At 37.3% G+C, this 16,917-nt stretch overlaps 1 protein-coding gene across 3 annotated transcripts in view; it reads left to right on the top strand.

The window, feature by feature from the left end:
• Window positions 1-16,917, top strand: part of LOC126830953 (coronin-7) — a 31,408-nt gene that overhangs the window by 2,782 nt on the left and 11,709 nt on the right. The window contains exons 3-19 of one of the 3 annotated variants that reach the window (XM_050561501.2): window positions 7-106; window positions 846-929; window positions 3,332-3,402; window positions 3,978-4,164; window positions 4,864-4,988; window positions 5,838-5,924; window positions 6,467-6,549; window positions 10,009-10,063; window positions 11,129-11,186; window positions 11,392-11,534; window positions 12,062-12,157; window positions 13,009-13,173; window positions 13,777-14,002; window positions 14,535-14,713; window positions 15,136-15,244; window positions 15,390-15,476; window positions 16,481-16,623. In XM_050561501.2, coding sequence (XP_050417458.1) covers window positions 7-106; window positions 846-929; window positions 3,332-3,402; window positions 3,978-4,164; window positions 4,864-4,988; window positions 5,838-5,924; window positions 6,467-6,549; window positions 10,009-10,063; window positions 11,129-11,186; window positions 11,392-11,534; window positions 12,062-12,157; window positions 13,009-13,173; window positions 13,777-14,002; window positions 14,535-14,713; window positions 15,136-15,244; window positions 15,390-15,476; window positions 16,481-16,623 — 1,998 coding nt within the window. The other 2 variants (XM_050561502.2, XM_050561503.2) reach the window with 2 other exon arrangements.

Genomic DNA, 16,917 nt, shown 5'->3' with positions numbered 1-16,917 from the left:
TGACAGGAAATGATAAGTGAGTTACCAGTAGGATCTCTAGGTCAATCATTTGGTAATCATATTAAAGCAAGTAGTCAATATGTCGTCTTTAACACAGATTTATCAGGTATGATAGCACAAATTCATCTCTTCGGTGCTTGGACCGCACAAAACTGTGCTCCTTAGACTGTGGGGGGGTTGGATGGCCGAATGGTTAGCATGTGCGCGCTGTATCATAAGGCCTGTCATTGAGTCAACTGACGTGGTTTCGAATCCCTGGTTGTACGTGACAAGGAGTAGGGTCGTCTGTCCAACCTCGTGGGTTTTCTCCGAGTCCTCCGGTTTCCCCCCACTGCTAAAGAGCCATACGTGAAAGTAAATTATTTAAATAAAATTGAACCATATGTTAGTCCCGAAATGACCTAGCCTGTGTCTAGTGGATGTTACACCCCGTTTCACTCTCTCTCCCTTAGACTATCCAAAATGACTTGAAGTGTAAACAGTCCCCAAACTTTTTTAATTTCTATTGTTACATGTAAGAAAAAATAAATCAAAATACTAACGCTAAATTATCTCCCGGCCTGGATTCAATCGGATTTACAACAGGTCCATCAATTTGGTTCACAGCAAATAAAGATGGCGACAGTCAAGTTACATAGGGAGCAGCATAGATCAATGGAATTTTCATTTGTCATATCTTTGTAAATCGTGAGCAGAATCGAATCATTTCTGGACTGATATTCCTTTTAGAGCTTCATCTTTAACAATATTGCAAGAGATTCTATTACGCTAAAATCATGTACAGAGTCTTTAAGTTGTTTTCAACAATACTGTTACTAATTATATTTTATTTGTCTTATTTACAGCCGGTGGTAATTTAGGCTATTTACCACTTAATACACAAGGGAAACAAAACAGACAAAACATTCCACTTATACAAGCTCATACTGGTAAGTAGAATATACAAAACATTCCACTTATACAAGCTCATACTGGTAAGTAGAATATACAAAACATTCCACTAATACAAGCTCATGTTGGTAAGTAGAATATACAAAACATTCCACTAATACAAGCTCATGTTGGCAAGTAGAACATACAAAACATTCCACTTATACAAGCTCATGTTGGCAAGTAGAACATACAAAACATTCCACTAATACAAGCTCATGTTGGCAAGTAGAATATACAAAACATTCCACTAATACAAGCTCATACTGGTAAGTAGAATATACAAAACATTCCCCTTATACAAGCTCATACTGGTAAGTAGAATATACAAAACATTCCACTAATACGAACTCATGTTGGCAAGTAGAACATACAAAACATTCCACTTATACAAGCTCATATTGGTTATTAGGATGGGATACAGTGGGGGGATAATAGATTGAGTTGGGGTTATGGTAAGAGTCAGGGGAAGTGGAGGTGATGATAGTATCAGGGGCAGACGTTGCTTGAGGAATCACTAATATATACTATTCAAAAAAAGTAGGGGATATTTGATTTTGGGGGCATAATACTAAAATATGCAAATGACTACGAAAAAAGTCACTATAGAACCTAACAGAAGAAACATTTCCAGTTACATGTGACGCCCAAACGCACCAATAGCTACCGCATGGAATGCAGGTGATGCTTGGGATCATCATGGGGGTCCAACCCAAGATTTGCACGACTCTGACTTTGAATGTTACAGTCATTGTGGCATTGAATTCCAGGGTGGAAACATCAGTTTAATTGTTTTAGTGACCAGAAAACAAATTTTGATATGCGTCGGCTTACCCAAAATGAAAGGTTACGTGCCCTTGGCATGCTACAGATCGGCACAACACAGGCGGTTGTGGCGCGGTCGATGAATGTTTCTCAGTCTGTCATAAGCAGGCTATGGTCCAGATACCGTGATACACAATCTGTACAGGACAGACCACGCTCAGGTCGACCAAGGGCGACAACTCAAGCCCAGGATCGATTTATCCGTACCTTGGCCTTGAGAAATCGTGTCATCACAGCAAATCAGATCAGCGCTCGTCTTCAAACAGACACTGGTGTGAGAGTGAGTGGCCAGACGATTCGGAATCGACTGCATAGGGGTCACCTTCGCGCCCGACGTCCTCGCGTGATCCCTTGTTTGAGAGATCATCACATTCAGGCAAGACGTCGTTGGTGTAGGGATCGTCAACACTGGGATAATCGACGCTGGAGCAATGTGATGTTTTCAGATGAGTCAAGGTTCACTGTTGATTTTTTGGACAGACGTAGGAGGGTGTGGCGTCGTCAAAACGAGCGCTTCCAAGACGTTAACGTCATCAGACATGATCGATTTGGGGGTGGTTCTGTTATGGTGTGGGGAGGCATCACTGTTGCTGGAAGAACGGCTTTACATGTTGTTGCAGGGCGTGTTACAAGCCAGTACTACCGGGACAACATCTTGGCAGTCCATGTTGTGCCGTTCGCACGACGTCATGGCCGCCGTTTCATCTTCCAGGATGGCAACGCAAGATGTCACAGGGCCAGGATCGTTACAGGTTACCTCCAACAACAGAACATCACCACATTACCTTGGCCAGCACTGAGTCCCGACCTCTCCCCCATCGAGCATGTCTGGGACATGCTTGGACAGAGGTTACGTCAACGTCAACAACGTCCTGCCAATGTCCAAGAACTTGCTGCTGCGTTGCAACAGGAATGGGACAATCTGGACCAAAATGACCTTAGACGTCTCATTAGGAGTATGCCACGTCGGATCAATGCTTGTTTGGCAAACAGAGGTGGATTTACCCGTTACTGACTTGGTTGTGATGCTGTGGTAACTTTGCTGTTTGACCCCGGGTATCATTTTACCCTTATAATGGTCAGTCTGTGCCTTACTTAGTCTAACGATCATTTGGAATAAATCGATGAATGTGAACTTCATTTCATTTTGTCATTTGTTTCTTCGTCAGTTTCATTAGGTGACTTTAATAACACTTAAAAATCAAATATCCCCTACTTTTTTTGAATAGTATATATCAAAGATCTGATTACTCCATATAAATCCACAAGAACATTTAGATCCACAGATCAACAGTTGATGCATCAACCATCAATGAATCATGAAATTACAAAAAGGTCTTTATCTTATGGATTTCATTGCCTTACAATGTTAGAACCATTGATTCCTTAACTGCATATATAGCCAAGCTAAAGATATTCCTGTTTACAGAGACATGCTATATTAATAGACATTTATTATTATTATTATTATTATTAAAAGTTTGGGTCAAGGGGAACTCGCATTTCAATATAATAAACAAAATTCACTGAATTATGTTTTCATTCTATTTTTTTTTTTTTTTTTGATTTATTTCAGATTTTGTAACAGATTTTGATTTTTCACCTTTTGATGACTACCTCTTAGCTACAGGGTCACAGGACAATTCAGTAAGTTTTCTTACTTGTTTCCTTTATTCACAGTTTATTTGGCGGGGTTGGATGGCCAAATTTTTATTATGTCATTGAGTCAACTGGCGTGGTTTCGATTCCCCGGTTGTACGTGACAAGGAGTGGGGTCGCCTGTTCAACCTCTTGGTTTTCTCCGGTTTCCGCCCACTACTAAAGACCCCACCTACACGGAAGCGAATTATTGAAAAAAAAAATGAACCATATGTTAGTCCCAAAATGACCTAGTTTGTGTCAGTGAAACTCTCTATTTATTTCTTATGGGAGGTCCTGTGTACACATTTATTTCTTATGGAACGCCCTTCATTACAACTGCCGATCATCATTTGAAGTTTTCAGACAATATCTAGTTTCATGTGCTCACGTTTGATCATAAGGCCTGTCATTGAGTCAAGTGGTGTGGTTTTCTCCAGTTTCCTCTCACTGCTAAAGAATCCTAAGCTCAAGCAATTTATTGAAATAAAATTGAATCATACGCTGGTGCCGAAATGACCTGGTTTGTTTCGAGTGGAGTTAAACCCCATTCCTCTCTCTCTGAGTTCTTAATATATTTTCAGATCAAAATATGGTTATTGCCAGAAGAGGGGAGTTCAGATAATATTACTGATCCCGTTGTAACTCTACCTGAACAAGATAAAAAGATAGAAAATGTCGTTTGGAATTCCATGGCAGATGGCATTCTAGCAGCGTCTACAAATAAAAGCGTTAAAATATTTGATGTCACACAATCAAAGGAACTTTTTGGTATGATCTATGTTTATATTATGTTGCATATTTATTTTGAGCTTGGAAGTAGTCCCTTTGATGCTGGCATTGGACCCTTGTATACATTGGCGTGCACGTAAAAGATCCCTTCTAGGTTGGATCTTGTTATAAGAGTAGGTCATAGTGTCGCTGCCTGGGCAAAATTTACCTCATAGTACACTGTATGGCGTATTCCCGTCTTCATTAGCCCAGTCGGAGCAGAACAGTAGGACATTAAACCCCATTTCATTTCATTTCGCTGGTGTAGGTACCCGGTTGGCTCAGTGATTAAACCACTGCTCACTAACCGTGAGGTCTCAGATCAGCTCCTGGTGTTGACCTAGAAAGTTCCTCTAGATTTTCCAGCATGATTTCCCACCGTGTCAATGATTTCCCCCTCGTCAGTGGTGCAGGACTGAGAGCCTGGCACAGAACAATGTACACATTGGCACGTAAGTAAAAGAACCCTTGACAGTTGGAATTTGAAATGAAAGTAGGCCATAGCGTTGCTGTCCATGGAAAATTTCTCTCATAGCTGTTCCTTCATAGCACACCGCATGCCATATGCCCGTCTTCATTAGTCCAGTCATTAACCCAGTCATTAGATCAGTTATATCCCAGTTTTATTAGCCCAGTTCATACAGAAAAGTAAGACGTTAAACACCATTTTATTTGATTTAATTTGAATTATTATTCCAGAGTTAAAAGGTCACAAGGATATCGTACAGAGTATAGATTGGCATGGTAACGGTGTATTATTAGCTACATCATGTAAAGATAAAAAGTTACGATTGTTTGATGCTAGAACAGCTTCCGTGGTTCAGGTTAGTATCAAAAATATTTAAATTGGTCTATGACATTAACTAATAAACAATATTTACATTGGTATATAACATTAACTAATAAACAATGTTTAAATTGATCTGTGACATTAACTAATAAACAGTATTTAGTTTTTAAACTTGGTATGCACGGTAATATCAAGAAAGAAGTGATTGAAAATTAACAAAACTCCATAGCAATCATTTTTCTAAAGTTTTGGCCTTAGAACTATGTGAAATTAACAGATTATTTTTGACAAAAACTATGCAAAATTCACCTCCTGGCATTGCCTAGATCAAGAAATGAATTTAGCTTTAAAATGGCAGAAGAATTGTGTTGTCGTTCCTTACTTTCTGGCATTAAACACAGCTATTTCTAGTTTAGATTGTTAATATCTGATCTGACATTCTCATTAAAGATACATTATGGCAGATTAGATAATGAGCTGGCAATTCTTGCTATAATAGTTAAAAACTAGAAAATGTAAAGTGAATATGCTGAAAATTTCAGTCAAATTGCTCCACTCTGACCCCAATATTAGCGATTGAATTTTAGGCCTAGCCTCGATCATCATTACTAAAATCGGTCTGATTAAAACAGTCTTGATTATCCATTTTTAGATTAAATCATCAATGAGTGTTGAGCAGCAGATTTGTTTCAAATCCAGTGAAAATCCTACACATAAGAAGGCATTGAGAGTTGATTAAGGTCTTTTCATGTTAATAAATGTCTAATTAATAGTTTATACAACATTTCGGCTATAAAGAAAGGCCTGCAATAGGCAGATTCAGCTCTTGAATAAAGTGTGTTTAAATATCTTTACATGTTCTATTATTGTTTCATTTGACCAGGAAGGTGATGGATGTCCCAATCTTAAAGAAACACGTGTTTTATGTCTGGGTAACAGAGATCAACTAATCACTACTGGATTTGATCAGGTAAACATATTTCATGAAATCAAATCATGGTTCAAGATACAGTTTTCATGATTAAATAATAATAATAATTAATTTATATAGTGCCGACAATTCAACTTACTTGACTCAACAAAAGCTATTATGATCTAAAGCTCATGTGTTAACCGTTCAGCCACCCAGCCCCCTCCTACATTGCATATGCTCATTTTGGTGCACAAAAGATGAATAATAGGTGAAAACATTGGTTTCTGGGCAAAATTAATTCCCTTATAGAACAATGCATGGTGTATGCCAATCTTAATTAGCCCATTTTACTTTTATGATGCACATTGGAGGAGGGGAGGGTGGGGGACGGTAAGATTGATCCATTAGCTAGTCTTAGTTTGTGTCTAGTGGATGTTAAACCCCATTTCTCTCTCTCTTTTAAGATACATGTGGGGGGGGGGGACGCGTTTGGGTGGCGAAATATTGAAATAAAAATGAACCATATGTTAGTCTTAGTTTGTGTCTAGTGGATGTTAAACCCTGTTTCTCTTTCTCTCTTATACATGTATATATTGTAGAGTCGTAAAAGAATTGTTAAGCTCCATGATACACGAAATCTCAGCACAGCTCTAGCTAGAAATACCTTCGATACTTCCACAGGGTAAGTAACTTGTCAGCTTGGTTATAATAATTTCTTAACGCTTGACATCTTCTCACAGTCAAATATATAGAGGAAAATGGTATTTATTTGAAAGATTCACAGTTCCTATAAATTTCATAAAAACGATTGGATCAAATATTCGAATTACTCTCAAATAATGACATAAAATATGAAAAGCAAAATCAGCATTTAACATTGTTATAGTATATTGATACTCATGTATATATGATAGTAATACTAGTGTATATTGATACTAGTGTATATATGGTACTGATACTAGTGTATATGGTAGTGATACTGGTGTATATAATATGGATACTAGTGTATATATGGTACAGATACTGGTGTATATGATAATGATACTGGTGTGTATGATAGTGATGCTAGTGTATGTATGATAGTGATACTAGTGTATATGTGTACATGTATACATGATAGTAATACTAGTCTATATGATAGTGATACTGAAAGCTACTAGCCCAAATGGCCTGGTGGTTTACCACCAGGCTCTTGAGCAGGCATGATTCAAAGGAGTTTTTCCGGAGGCCAAATAGAAATACTTCGCCTATGTCAGCCTATGTTCCATAAAATCTCGATCTGGTTCCACATTCACTCCCTAAAGAGACTTTATAAGACAATAATCAGATTTTTATTTTGTACCCTTGTTAATGATAGAATTCATATCATGGGATTTGACGTAAGAATGGTAGAAATTGAATTACAGTTCTGTATTATCGTAACGAAAGTGGTGTGTTGTCTTCCTAATGCTGAGTTTTCATGCGAAAAAAGCTGCTTGCGACAAAATAAATTCCTATGTAAACTGCACCAGAATAGTCCACAGACTCTAAATCCGTGCTCTGAGAATTTAACCTTATTTTAGGCCCTGCACTACTATATATACCCATATACACCATTATCACTATCATATATACACCAGTATCATTATCATATACACTAGTACAGGGGTAGAAACTAACCTGAAATGGTCACCATTTTATGGAACATAGGCTGACATAGGCGAAGTATTTCTATTTGGCCTCTGGAAAAACTCCTTTGAATCATGCCTGCTCAAGAGCCTTGGGTGCCGGTTTGTTTCTCCGAACATCAAATTCAGACAACGAGGGCATATTGATGCGAATGTTCAGGTATGCGTCCTTTATCTTTTGGTTGGTTGTATGAGCTTACTAAACGCTCTACATCACATGAATGTGGCTTCGCTGCTACTACACGAGTGATCGCCATGGACACAGGTAGCTTATTTTCATTTACAACAATAATTTTTTCAAAGTTTTCAATTTACCCAAATAAGTACCAAGATAGGCAATCACTTCATCATACGCTCTCAGCACGTGCGACAATGGCATGTCGCTTACACTCTTTTCGACGTTAAGTCTGTCACTCAGAAACGTCTTGAGGCTTTCGAAGATCTCCATTTTCAGAGCGGCAATCGAGCGCTGCCCACTCGTTACATAGTGATGTTGCCGCCAGGCATCTCGTTGCGACTTCATGACGGAAGAAAGTTCTATTCCGTCAAAAATCGACAAGTCGTTTTCCTCTTCATCGCGAGTCGTAATAAGTTTCTCTTCTTGGCCACCGCCGATGCTGTCCTCCAACAACCCCGACACCTTTTTCACATATACATCTCGTAAAGTTTTAATATGAAACACAGTAATTTTATCCGCCTGAATCGATTTTTGAAATTGTTTATATACATCCAACACGTCACATAGGAATGTGGCAAGCTGAACAGAGTGTAGTTCTGTCCATTTTTTCAGGAATCCAGCGGCCTCTTTATCTCCACTTTTCCTGCTTCAAATGTTCGATCATTGGCTTGTAGTTCCTCAAAATTGACAGTATCAGTGTATGTGAATACTCAGTGAAGCGTATATCATTCACCGATGGATAGCTAAGCGCTTTCCGACCCATGTTTTCTGCTATGTTCGACAGCTCATGTTTGCGTACTGCGGATACACTGTAATATTTTACGACGCCTTTATCTCTGCTACTGATGATGACATGACTTTATAGGCTAGCTGAGACCGGTGCTCTGCGTACCAAATTTTCATTAGAGGGAGACTGTTATCAGTTTGTACCCGCTTGTTTTCCAATAACACCCAGAGTGAATGACGAGTGCCGGTATAAGTGTTTTCGCCATCAGTTACTATTGACGAAACTTCAGGGAAAAACTCATTCCAACCCTGTCCTGATTTCTCTACCGCGGCCTTCACCGATCCGAACAGACCTTTAGCCCCTCGTTCCTCACTTTGCGAGAAACCCAGGAAATTAGTAGACGAATGTCCATCGGCCCAAACGATCTTTGCCATAACATGTTTGTAGTCGATATTGGTTCTATCCACTTCCCCATCTACACGCAAGGAAACAGCAAGTGGCTTGGATTCAGCAGCTATCTTCTTTTTGTAGATGTTGGTTATTGCCATTAGAAATTCGTGATGGCTGTATGGGTTCAGGTAACGCAAGTCGCCATCGGGCGGTCTAAAGTTTTCATGTGGAGCAGACAAATCGAGTTTCTCTCCCATCAATATTGCCGCTTGACGCAATGGAAAAGACCAGGCGGACAACGTACCCCTTTTTGCATCATTATAAACACTCGGCATCATTTTTGCGACTTTCAACTCTTTCTCCAGATTCTTTACTCTGAAACTTCTGTCGAGGGCTTTTTCCGCTTCGAGAAGTTTTTGTTGGGCGGCCGCTTTTAACTGATCTTCTCTAGTTTCACAGGCTTTGTGTTCCGCAGATTCGGCATGTTCCTGAACTAACTTTGATCTGAATATGGCACCGTCAGACGTGCATATATTAGTCATTCTCTTGCAGTGAATTCTAACAATGTTTGGATATTTCATACACGTTGAACATCTAACTATACCGCGTTTATCAGTTCCTCCGCGTTATTCACTTTTACTAATCAACCAGTCATAATCAGACTGACAAGCTGTTTGGCGTGGCTTTGTCGGCTCAGCCGTTGTAGTAGGGGTTTCATCCATATTTCAATACTTAAAATCGCAGATAACACCGAAAATACGTGAAAATAAGTCAAGAACAAACTTTTTCAAAGTGAAAGTGAAATGACGGTCAAGGTCGCAGCGGAGCGGACTGAATACCAAGCCTACTGAAGAACCTGACTAGTAAGCTGATGCGGCTGGCGCTCACTCGACTCATCCGAGGTAGTCGCGAGTGAGCGCCAGGTGATCTGATCTGATCTGTGCAACTGACCACACCACAAGAACACAAGAAGAAACACCCAATTAGGGGTCAGGAGGCATCGCTGACTACACTTTTTTAGAGCACTACACCATTTTTCAGAGCACGGTTTTCTTATTTTCGAAGCACGGATTTTTCATTTCGAGGCACGTTCGTGCTCTAAGGCACGTTATTTTAGGCCCTGTAGTAGTGATACTGGTGTATATATATATATGTATGTATATATTTGTATATTTATAGTATATTGATGCCATTATACGATAGTGATACTGGTATGTTATTCCTCGCTGGCAAGGTAAATATTTAAAATAATTAATACACTACAATTTAATTTGAATGAAATGAGCATTGTCACATCTAGGAAACAACTTATAGAACATCCTTATTATATATTTTGACTAACTCCTTGAAATAACTCCTAGTTCCGAGAAAACCATATAATTTCCTAGATGAGATTTATTATGAAAGCCACCACTTGACCTAGATAATTAGATGAGATTTATTATGAAATCCACCACTTGACCTAGATAATTATATAAAAAGTGCTAATACCATAAGGACATTGTGTAATTATTTCTGGTTTTCATTGGTTATCCTTTTGAAGCAGATCATTCATGACATATCATAATTCAATCATTTTTTAAATAAATAAATAAAATAACATTAAGTTAATAAATATATAAAATAAATAAAATGAATAAATAAAATGAATAAATATATAAAATAAATAAATAAAATAAAATTATAAAGAAATAAAATAAATAAATAAATAAATTCATGGATAGAGGAGGATTACGATAAATTAAAAATGTGGCCATGAAATGAAAAGAAGGTAATTCAAACATTTGATGTGTATGATTGATCGACTTTTGGGCCAATATGTTTTTTGACACAGCATATTTTTTATTGTGTTATACATGATCTGAAAGTCTATGTTTGACATTTGTGAATATTGGTTTCGTAAAATTTCAACATTTACGGCCAAACGAAGAACCTGTGGATAGATTTCAACCAACCCAACCCATCTGTGCCGACAGGAGTAAGGAAATGTTGACATATTTCCCAACATGCTTTCGTATTAAATAACCAAAATTGAATTTATCCGCAGTATCGTTCAATCCACCCACCGAATGGATGCAAGTGTTTAAATCTTGCGATAGTCTAAATTCTAAGAAAATGTTGACATTTTTATCTACCGCTTCAGTACTAAATAAACAAAATTTAATTGATTATTTTTTATCCGCAGTATCGTTCAATCCACCCACACGGTTCACCAGTTATTCTTTTGGACGCAAGTGTTTAAATGTTGCGATGGTCTAAAGATTACTGTACTTACTTGATATATTTTTTATCTCCTCAGGGTGATGCTACTTTAAGATATCTGGAAGTAAATGAAAAAGATCCATATTTTGTAGAAAGTAAGACTTGTTATATCTTTTTGTGGTCAAACTGTTCTGTTGTAATTAAAGCCCCAATCTATTTTTTTGCTGTAATTGAAGCCCTCATCTAGAATTTCTAAATCAATTCATATTGAGATATTTTTATTCAAACTAGCTAATATGGCTCTTACCAAGAAAAACGATTGAAACCCTTACCTATATTTTGTTTTTTTCATTTGAACAGATTGTGTAGAGAGAACGGAACAGATAAAGGGTGTTGCCATGGTACCTAAACGTGGTGTTGATGTAATGACAGGGGAGGTAACGCGTATCATGATTTTAGCTCAGAACTGTATCCTTCCTACACCTGTTGTTGTTCCCAGAAAGGTAAATTATTGTTAATTTAAATCCTGTTAATCCGTCACAACAAATAGTAGACATGGTTTTAACATTTTCATCAAACCAAACCAATCAGCACGGATTGAGACAGATAATATATTTTTGTAATTATATATTTTTGTAATTATATATTTTTGTAATTATATATTTTTGCAATTATATATTTTTTTGTAATTATATATTTTTGTAATTTGCATTTTATTTTGCCATGTTGGGTGGTTGAGTGGTCAATGCCGCATCTGTCATTAAATCAACAACTGGTGTGGTTTCGATCCTCAATTTCTATGTGACAAAAAGTTAGGTTGCCTGCCATACCTTGTGGGTTTTCTCTGGGTCCTTTGGTTTCCTCTCACTGTTAAACAGGCCTAAACAGAACCGAGTTATTGAAATAAAATTGTACCATATGTTAGTCCCAAAATTACCTAGTTGATGCTGAGAGTACGTTCGACTCTATTTCTATCTCTGTCTCTCACATTTTTATCAGATACAATGTATGCTATGTTTTTGTTATCCAGTCTTATAGAGACTTCCATGATGATCTGTTTCCCGATACAAGTACTGGTGAATCAAGTCTATCTACTCAACAGTGGATTAACGGGGATAACAGCCAGGTAACAAAATAAAATAACTTTTTTGTTGCCGTATTGGCGAACATTTGGGACTTATGAAATCTCACCTTTAATTATTAGCGTTGCGCCTACTGACACGAAAAATGTGCGAAAAACGAGGTCCATGTAAAAGAACCATTGACCATTGGAAATCAAGAAGAGTAGACAGAAACACCACTATCCAACCAAAATTCTCCTCCCTCGCATTGTATATTTTACCATAGAAATAAAGATAGGTTGCCAGGCAACGAAACATATGCCCACAGGAGCTAGGTCGTCCAAGCAATCGACATGAGCTGTCGCATATTTTTACTTTTGTTGGTAATGAAACATTTATAATACACTAAAATTTGATTAAGAGTAACAAGTTATCAAAATTCAATGAAAATCAATATACTTGTTCGTCTCAAGACCTTAAACTTGTTTATCAATCTAAAGTCAATCGGATGATTACTTTGGCCACTAGAGCGTCCACAAGATATTTCAAAGTGATCAACTCTGGCAGTAATTATCGGATATTGTTTCTTCGTCTCATGACCTTAAACACTGTGTATAAATTTAAAGTCAATCGGATATTAACTTTAGCCTCTAGAGCGTTCACAATCAATTGTGGATGCCGGACGAACGTGGGTACGACAATAACAATATACGACCACATTTCAATGTGGGGGTATAAAAATTATCATGTTTTTGTCTGACACATTAAGCCCCCTTTCCATTCCGCCATTTAGTGTCTTAACTACAGTATGGAATGGGTAATAGAGATGACCTGTTGCTAACGAAGCAAAATTGTCATTTCCATGGCAACAAATTTGACACAGGTATATTTATTACTGTTTTTTTTTTTATTGCAGTTGAAATTGATGTCGTTAAATCCTGCAAAGAGACCGCTACTAGCCAGCGGACGTGGGAATGTTTTCAATCCAACAACTGCAAGCGTTACGACACCAGTTGTTAATAACATGCCTGTAACTAACGGTGTAGATACATCATCCAGTAAAGAATCTACTCCAGATGCGGTGAGTTTAGGTTACGATTGTTGATTTGGTAATCAAAGTAAAATTACGTACAGCAGAGTAGAACTCATAAGGCAAGTGAAAATAAGGGTCCTGTCTTCATCAGCTTGGGGGGTTGAGTGGCCGAAAGGTTAGAACGTGTGTGCTGTGTCATCATAAGGTCTGTCATTGAGTAAACTGGCATGGTTTCGATTCCCCTGTTGTATGTGACAAGGAGTAGGCTCGCCTGTCCAGCCTCGTGTGTTTTCTCCAGGTTCTCCGGTTTTCTCCCACTGCTAAAGACCCCTACACGCAAGCAAATTGTTGAAATAAAATTGGACCATATGTTAGTCCCAAAATGACCAATTGGTCAATTTAAATCAACATTGATGTTGTTATCTTACCGTGAAAAGATGAGCTTCTGATATCCAATATTTAAGACATAATGAAAATTTTGACATTGAGACACAAATCATGTGCTTTTGAGCGCCATTTGTAATGAAGCGACTCGATGAACAAAGCTGAACATACTTCACAGGAGAATACTACCAGTATAGATGGGCTTAGTGAGCCAACGTCTTTTTCACAAATTATATCTCCATTAACAGCATTGCTTGTTACTTTTAGCCTGTGATAACTGAAATAAAACCAGATATTACTTCTACTAAACCATCATCAGCCATTTCTGACATCACAACTACCAATTATCAACAAGATAACACATCATCAGAGGTCATCAGTTCAAATTCCACCAATAGCAGTTCAGATAACAATGAAAGAAATGTTGTTGAAGAGCAGAATGTAAAACCAGTGAAACCGGTCAAACCAGTCAAACCAAGTAAACCGTTTACAGGTGAATGACTTTTAATGAATATCTTGTAACGAGAGACAGAGGGAGACAGGGTTTAACCTCCTCTAAACACAAAACATATGGTACAATTTTATTTCTATAATTTGTGTAAACAGAATAGTCTTTAACAGTAACCTAACTTTATTAACCTAGTCGATGCAGAAAAGTAGGACGTTAAACCCCATTTCATTTCATATCTTTAGCAGCAGAATGAACCAGAGAAAAACATCTGAGTTTAAGCAGGGGGACCCTACTCATTGTCACGTACATGCCAGGGATAAAATTGATGAGTCTTGGGAGGCGTCGGGAACAGGTTCCACGGCATCAAAGGGAAACTCTTGGGGCATTGCGAGCCACACGGAACCATACTGAAATATTTCAAAGCTTGCATTGTCGGGTAAACAGGCTCATCAATTTTCATCGATAGTACATCACCGAGGCAAAATATGCCCAGTTGGACCTAGGCATAAAACAGCACAACTATATGATACCTTACCACTCAGATGTATAATATATGAGAAATTATTAATTTCAGGTGTCCGCCAATCAAAGTATCGACATCTTAATGGTACATTACTACACCGTAGTCAGAATATAGAGAATGTACGGAATGTAGATAGAACGGTTCCAGGAGAAAGTGACATGTTTCACGCTAATAATGTTCGCTGTGTCGTACCTATAGAGGGTGCTGGTGGTTTATTAGCAGTTTTTGAGGTATGTAGAAGACGATACTTAATTAATTGTTCTCGAATTGAATTGACTCCATCTTGCAAAAGGTGCCTTTTCAAGTAATATATAAAGATGATATATTATTGTATAGTATTACATTATTATATTATAGTCTTGTATATTATATTATTGGATATTATAATATTGTATACTACAGTATTGTATATTGTATTAATGTATATTACAGTACTGTATATTATAGTCATGTATATTATATTATTGTATGTTATATTATTGTATATTACAGTACTGTATATTATAGTCATGTATATTATAGTCATGTATATTATATTATTGTATATTATAGTCTTGTACTTTACAGTATCATATACTAAGGTACTGTATATTATATTATTGTATGTTACAGTATTGTATTTTATAGTATGTTATGTTATTGTATATTATAGTTAGCTAATGCTGGTAAATTACCTGATACAGGAGTACCCTATTTACAACATGGTAGTAAGGTCACTGATTATGTCTGGGATCCATTTGATGACAGTCGACTGGTCGTCTGTAAGTAAAACAATAATTTGATATTTGTCATCACAGTGGATAATTTACTTCGAATATAGTGTATTGATACGATATAGTAATTTCTTTACTGGTCTTCTTATGTGTGAACAGACTTTTGAGTTCATTTGTGTATTTATTTTTACAGGTTGTGATGATGCCAAGATTCGAGTATGGAGAATACCAGAGGGTGGATTAACAGAAACTTTAACAGAGCCAGAATTCTACTTAAGAGGTACATTGTTTACTAAGTAGGCCTACATGAGAAATGAATTATGCCAGATTAAGCACAAGAGCTAGTCGTTTTTGCTATAATAGTTAAAAAATAGATCAGTTGAATTATTTTAATCTGAGCAAAGTTTCGAATGTTTGAAATTTTGACAAGACATAGCCATAAGTGGCAGATAGAACTCCCTTGGCAGCAGTTCATATAATAAGCGACTGTCAAGTGCCATTGCTATAATAATAAACAAAATCTCTGATTGTCAGTCCTTTCATCAGGATTCTCGGGCTACTAATCCACTCAATGTCTTAAGTCATCCGATTGTTAAGAGAGTTGATTATGGGCTGGTGGTGTGAATGATTGTCTAAATAATAATGTGTAAAACATTTGAAGCCAGAAACACACCAGTAAATAGTCAACTTTATTGCTGGCAAAATACCTCTTCAAGAAATAGAGTTATCAAACGTTGTATCTGAGAAATGTGGAGAATTGTAGAAAGAAAGAGAGAAATGGAGTTTAATGATCACTTGACACAAACTAGGTCATTTCGGGACTAACATATGGTTTAATTTGATTTTGAGGAAACTGGGGGACCTGGAGAAAACCTACGAGGTTGAACAGACGACCCTACTCCTTGTCATGTACAAGCGGGGAATCGAAACCACGCCACTTGACTCAATGCCAGACCTTCTGATATAACGTGCACACATTAACCATTCAGCCACCCAACACTTCTGGAGATTCGTAAGGTTCAGTATATGTTTGTAGATGATCTTAATTTAGTTAGTATGTTTTAACTCCATGCAAAGACTAGACGGCCGTTGGAGGAAATGTCACTATCTGGACAAAATTTCACACCCACATTTCATTTCAAGACAGGTTTTAGTCAGAATTCAACATGGTTACTATCAGTGTTAAGCATCAAACCTCAGTATTCATGCCTCCATGCTTGTTTTCTCAGAATAGAAATGTTTATTTAATAGTTTTGGTTTATAATTGACTGTGTTTTATTACAGGACATACAGAGAAGATATATTTTGCTAGATTTCACCCAATGGCTAAAGATTTACTTGTGACATCAGCTTATGACATGAGAGTTAAATTCTGGGATTTATCTAATAGAACAGAAATCATGGAAATAACAGAACATCCAGATCAGGTAGTTCATGTTCTGAGATATACACCATATAAACAGTCTTGATTAATTAATAACATATATAGAAGCTTGGTGGCAACGTGGGCCAGCCTGCACCCGCACGCCATCTCCTTAGCAGTGCAAATTAGATATTACCTAATACTACTTGTATCCAGAAGCAATGCATCCTAACTAGTGCTGGCACGATATATCGTTAAATCCATGTATCGTGAGATGCTGAATTGATGATTCTTTTTTTTTATGTTTTTTTTTGTCACTTCAATAAGTAACCTGTCACTCCATATGTACACAAACACC

The sequence above is a fragment of the Patella vulgata genome, chromosome 8 (genome assembly GCF_932274485.2).
Source record: "Patella vulgata chromosome 8, xgPatVulg1.2, whole genome shotgun sequence".
In the NCBI taxonomy this organism is placed as follows: Eukaryota; Metazoa; Mollusca; class Gastropoda; family Patellidae; genus Patella; species Patella vulgata.
Note: the sequence above shows the minus strand (reverse complement) of the source record. Positions and strands in the feature narration are given on the sequence as shown.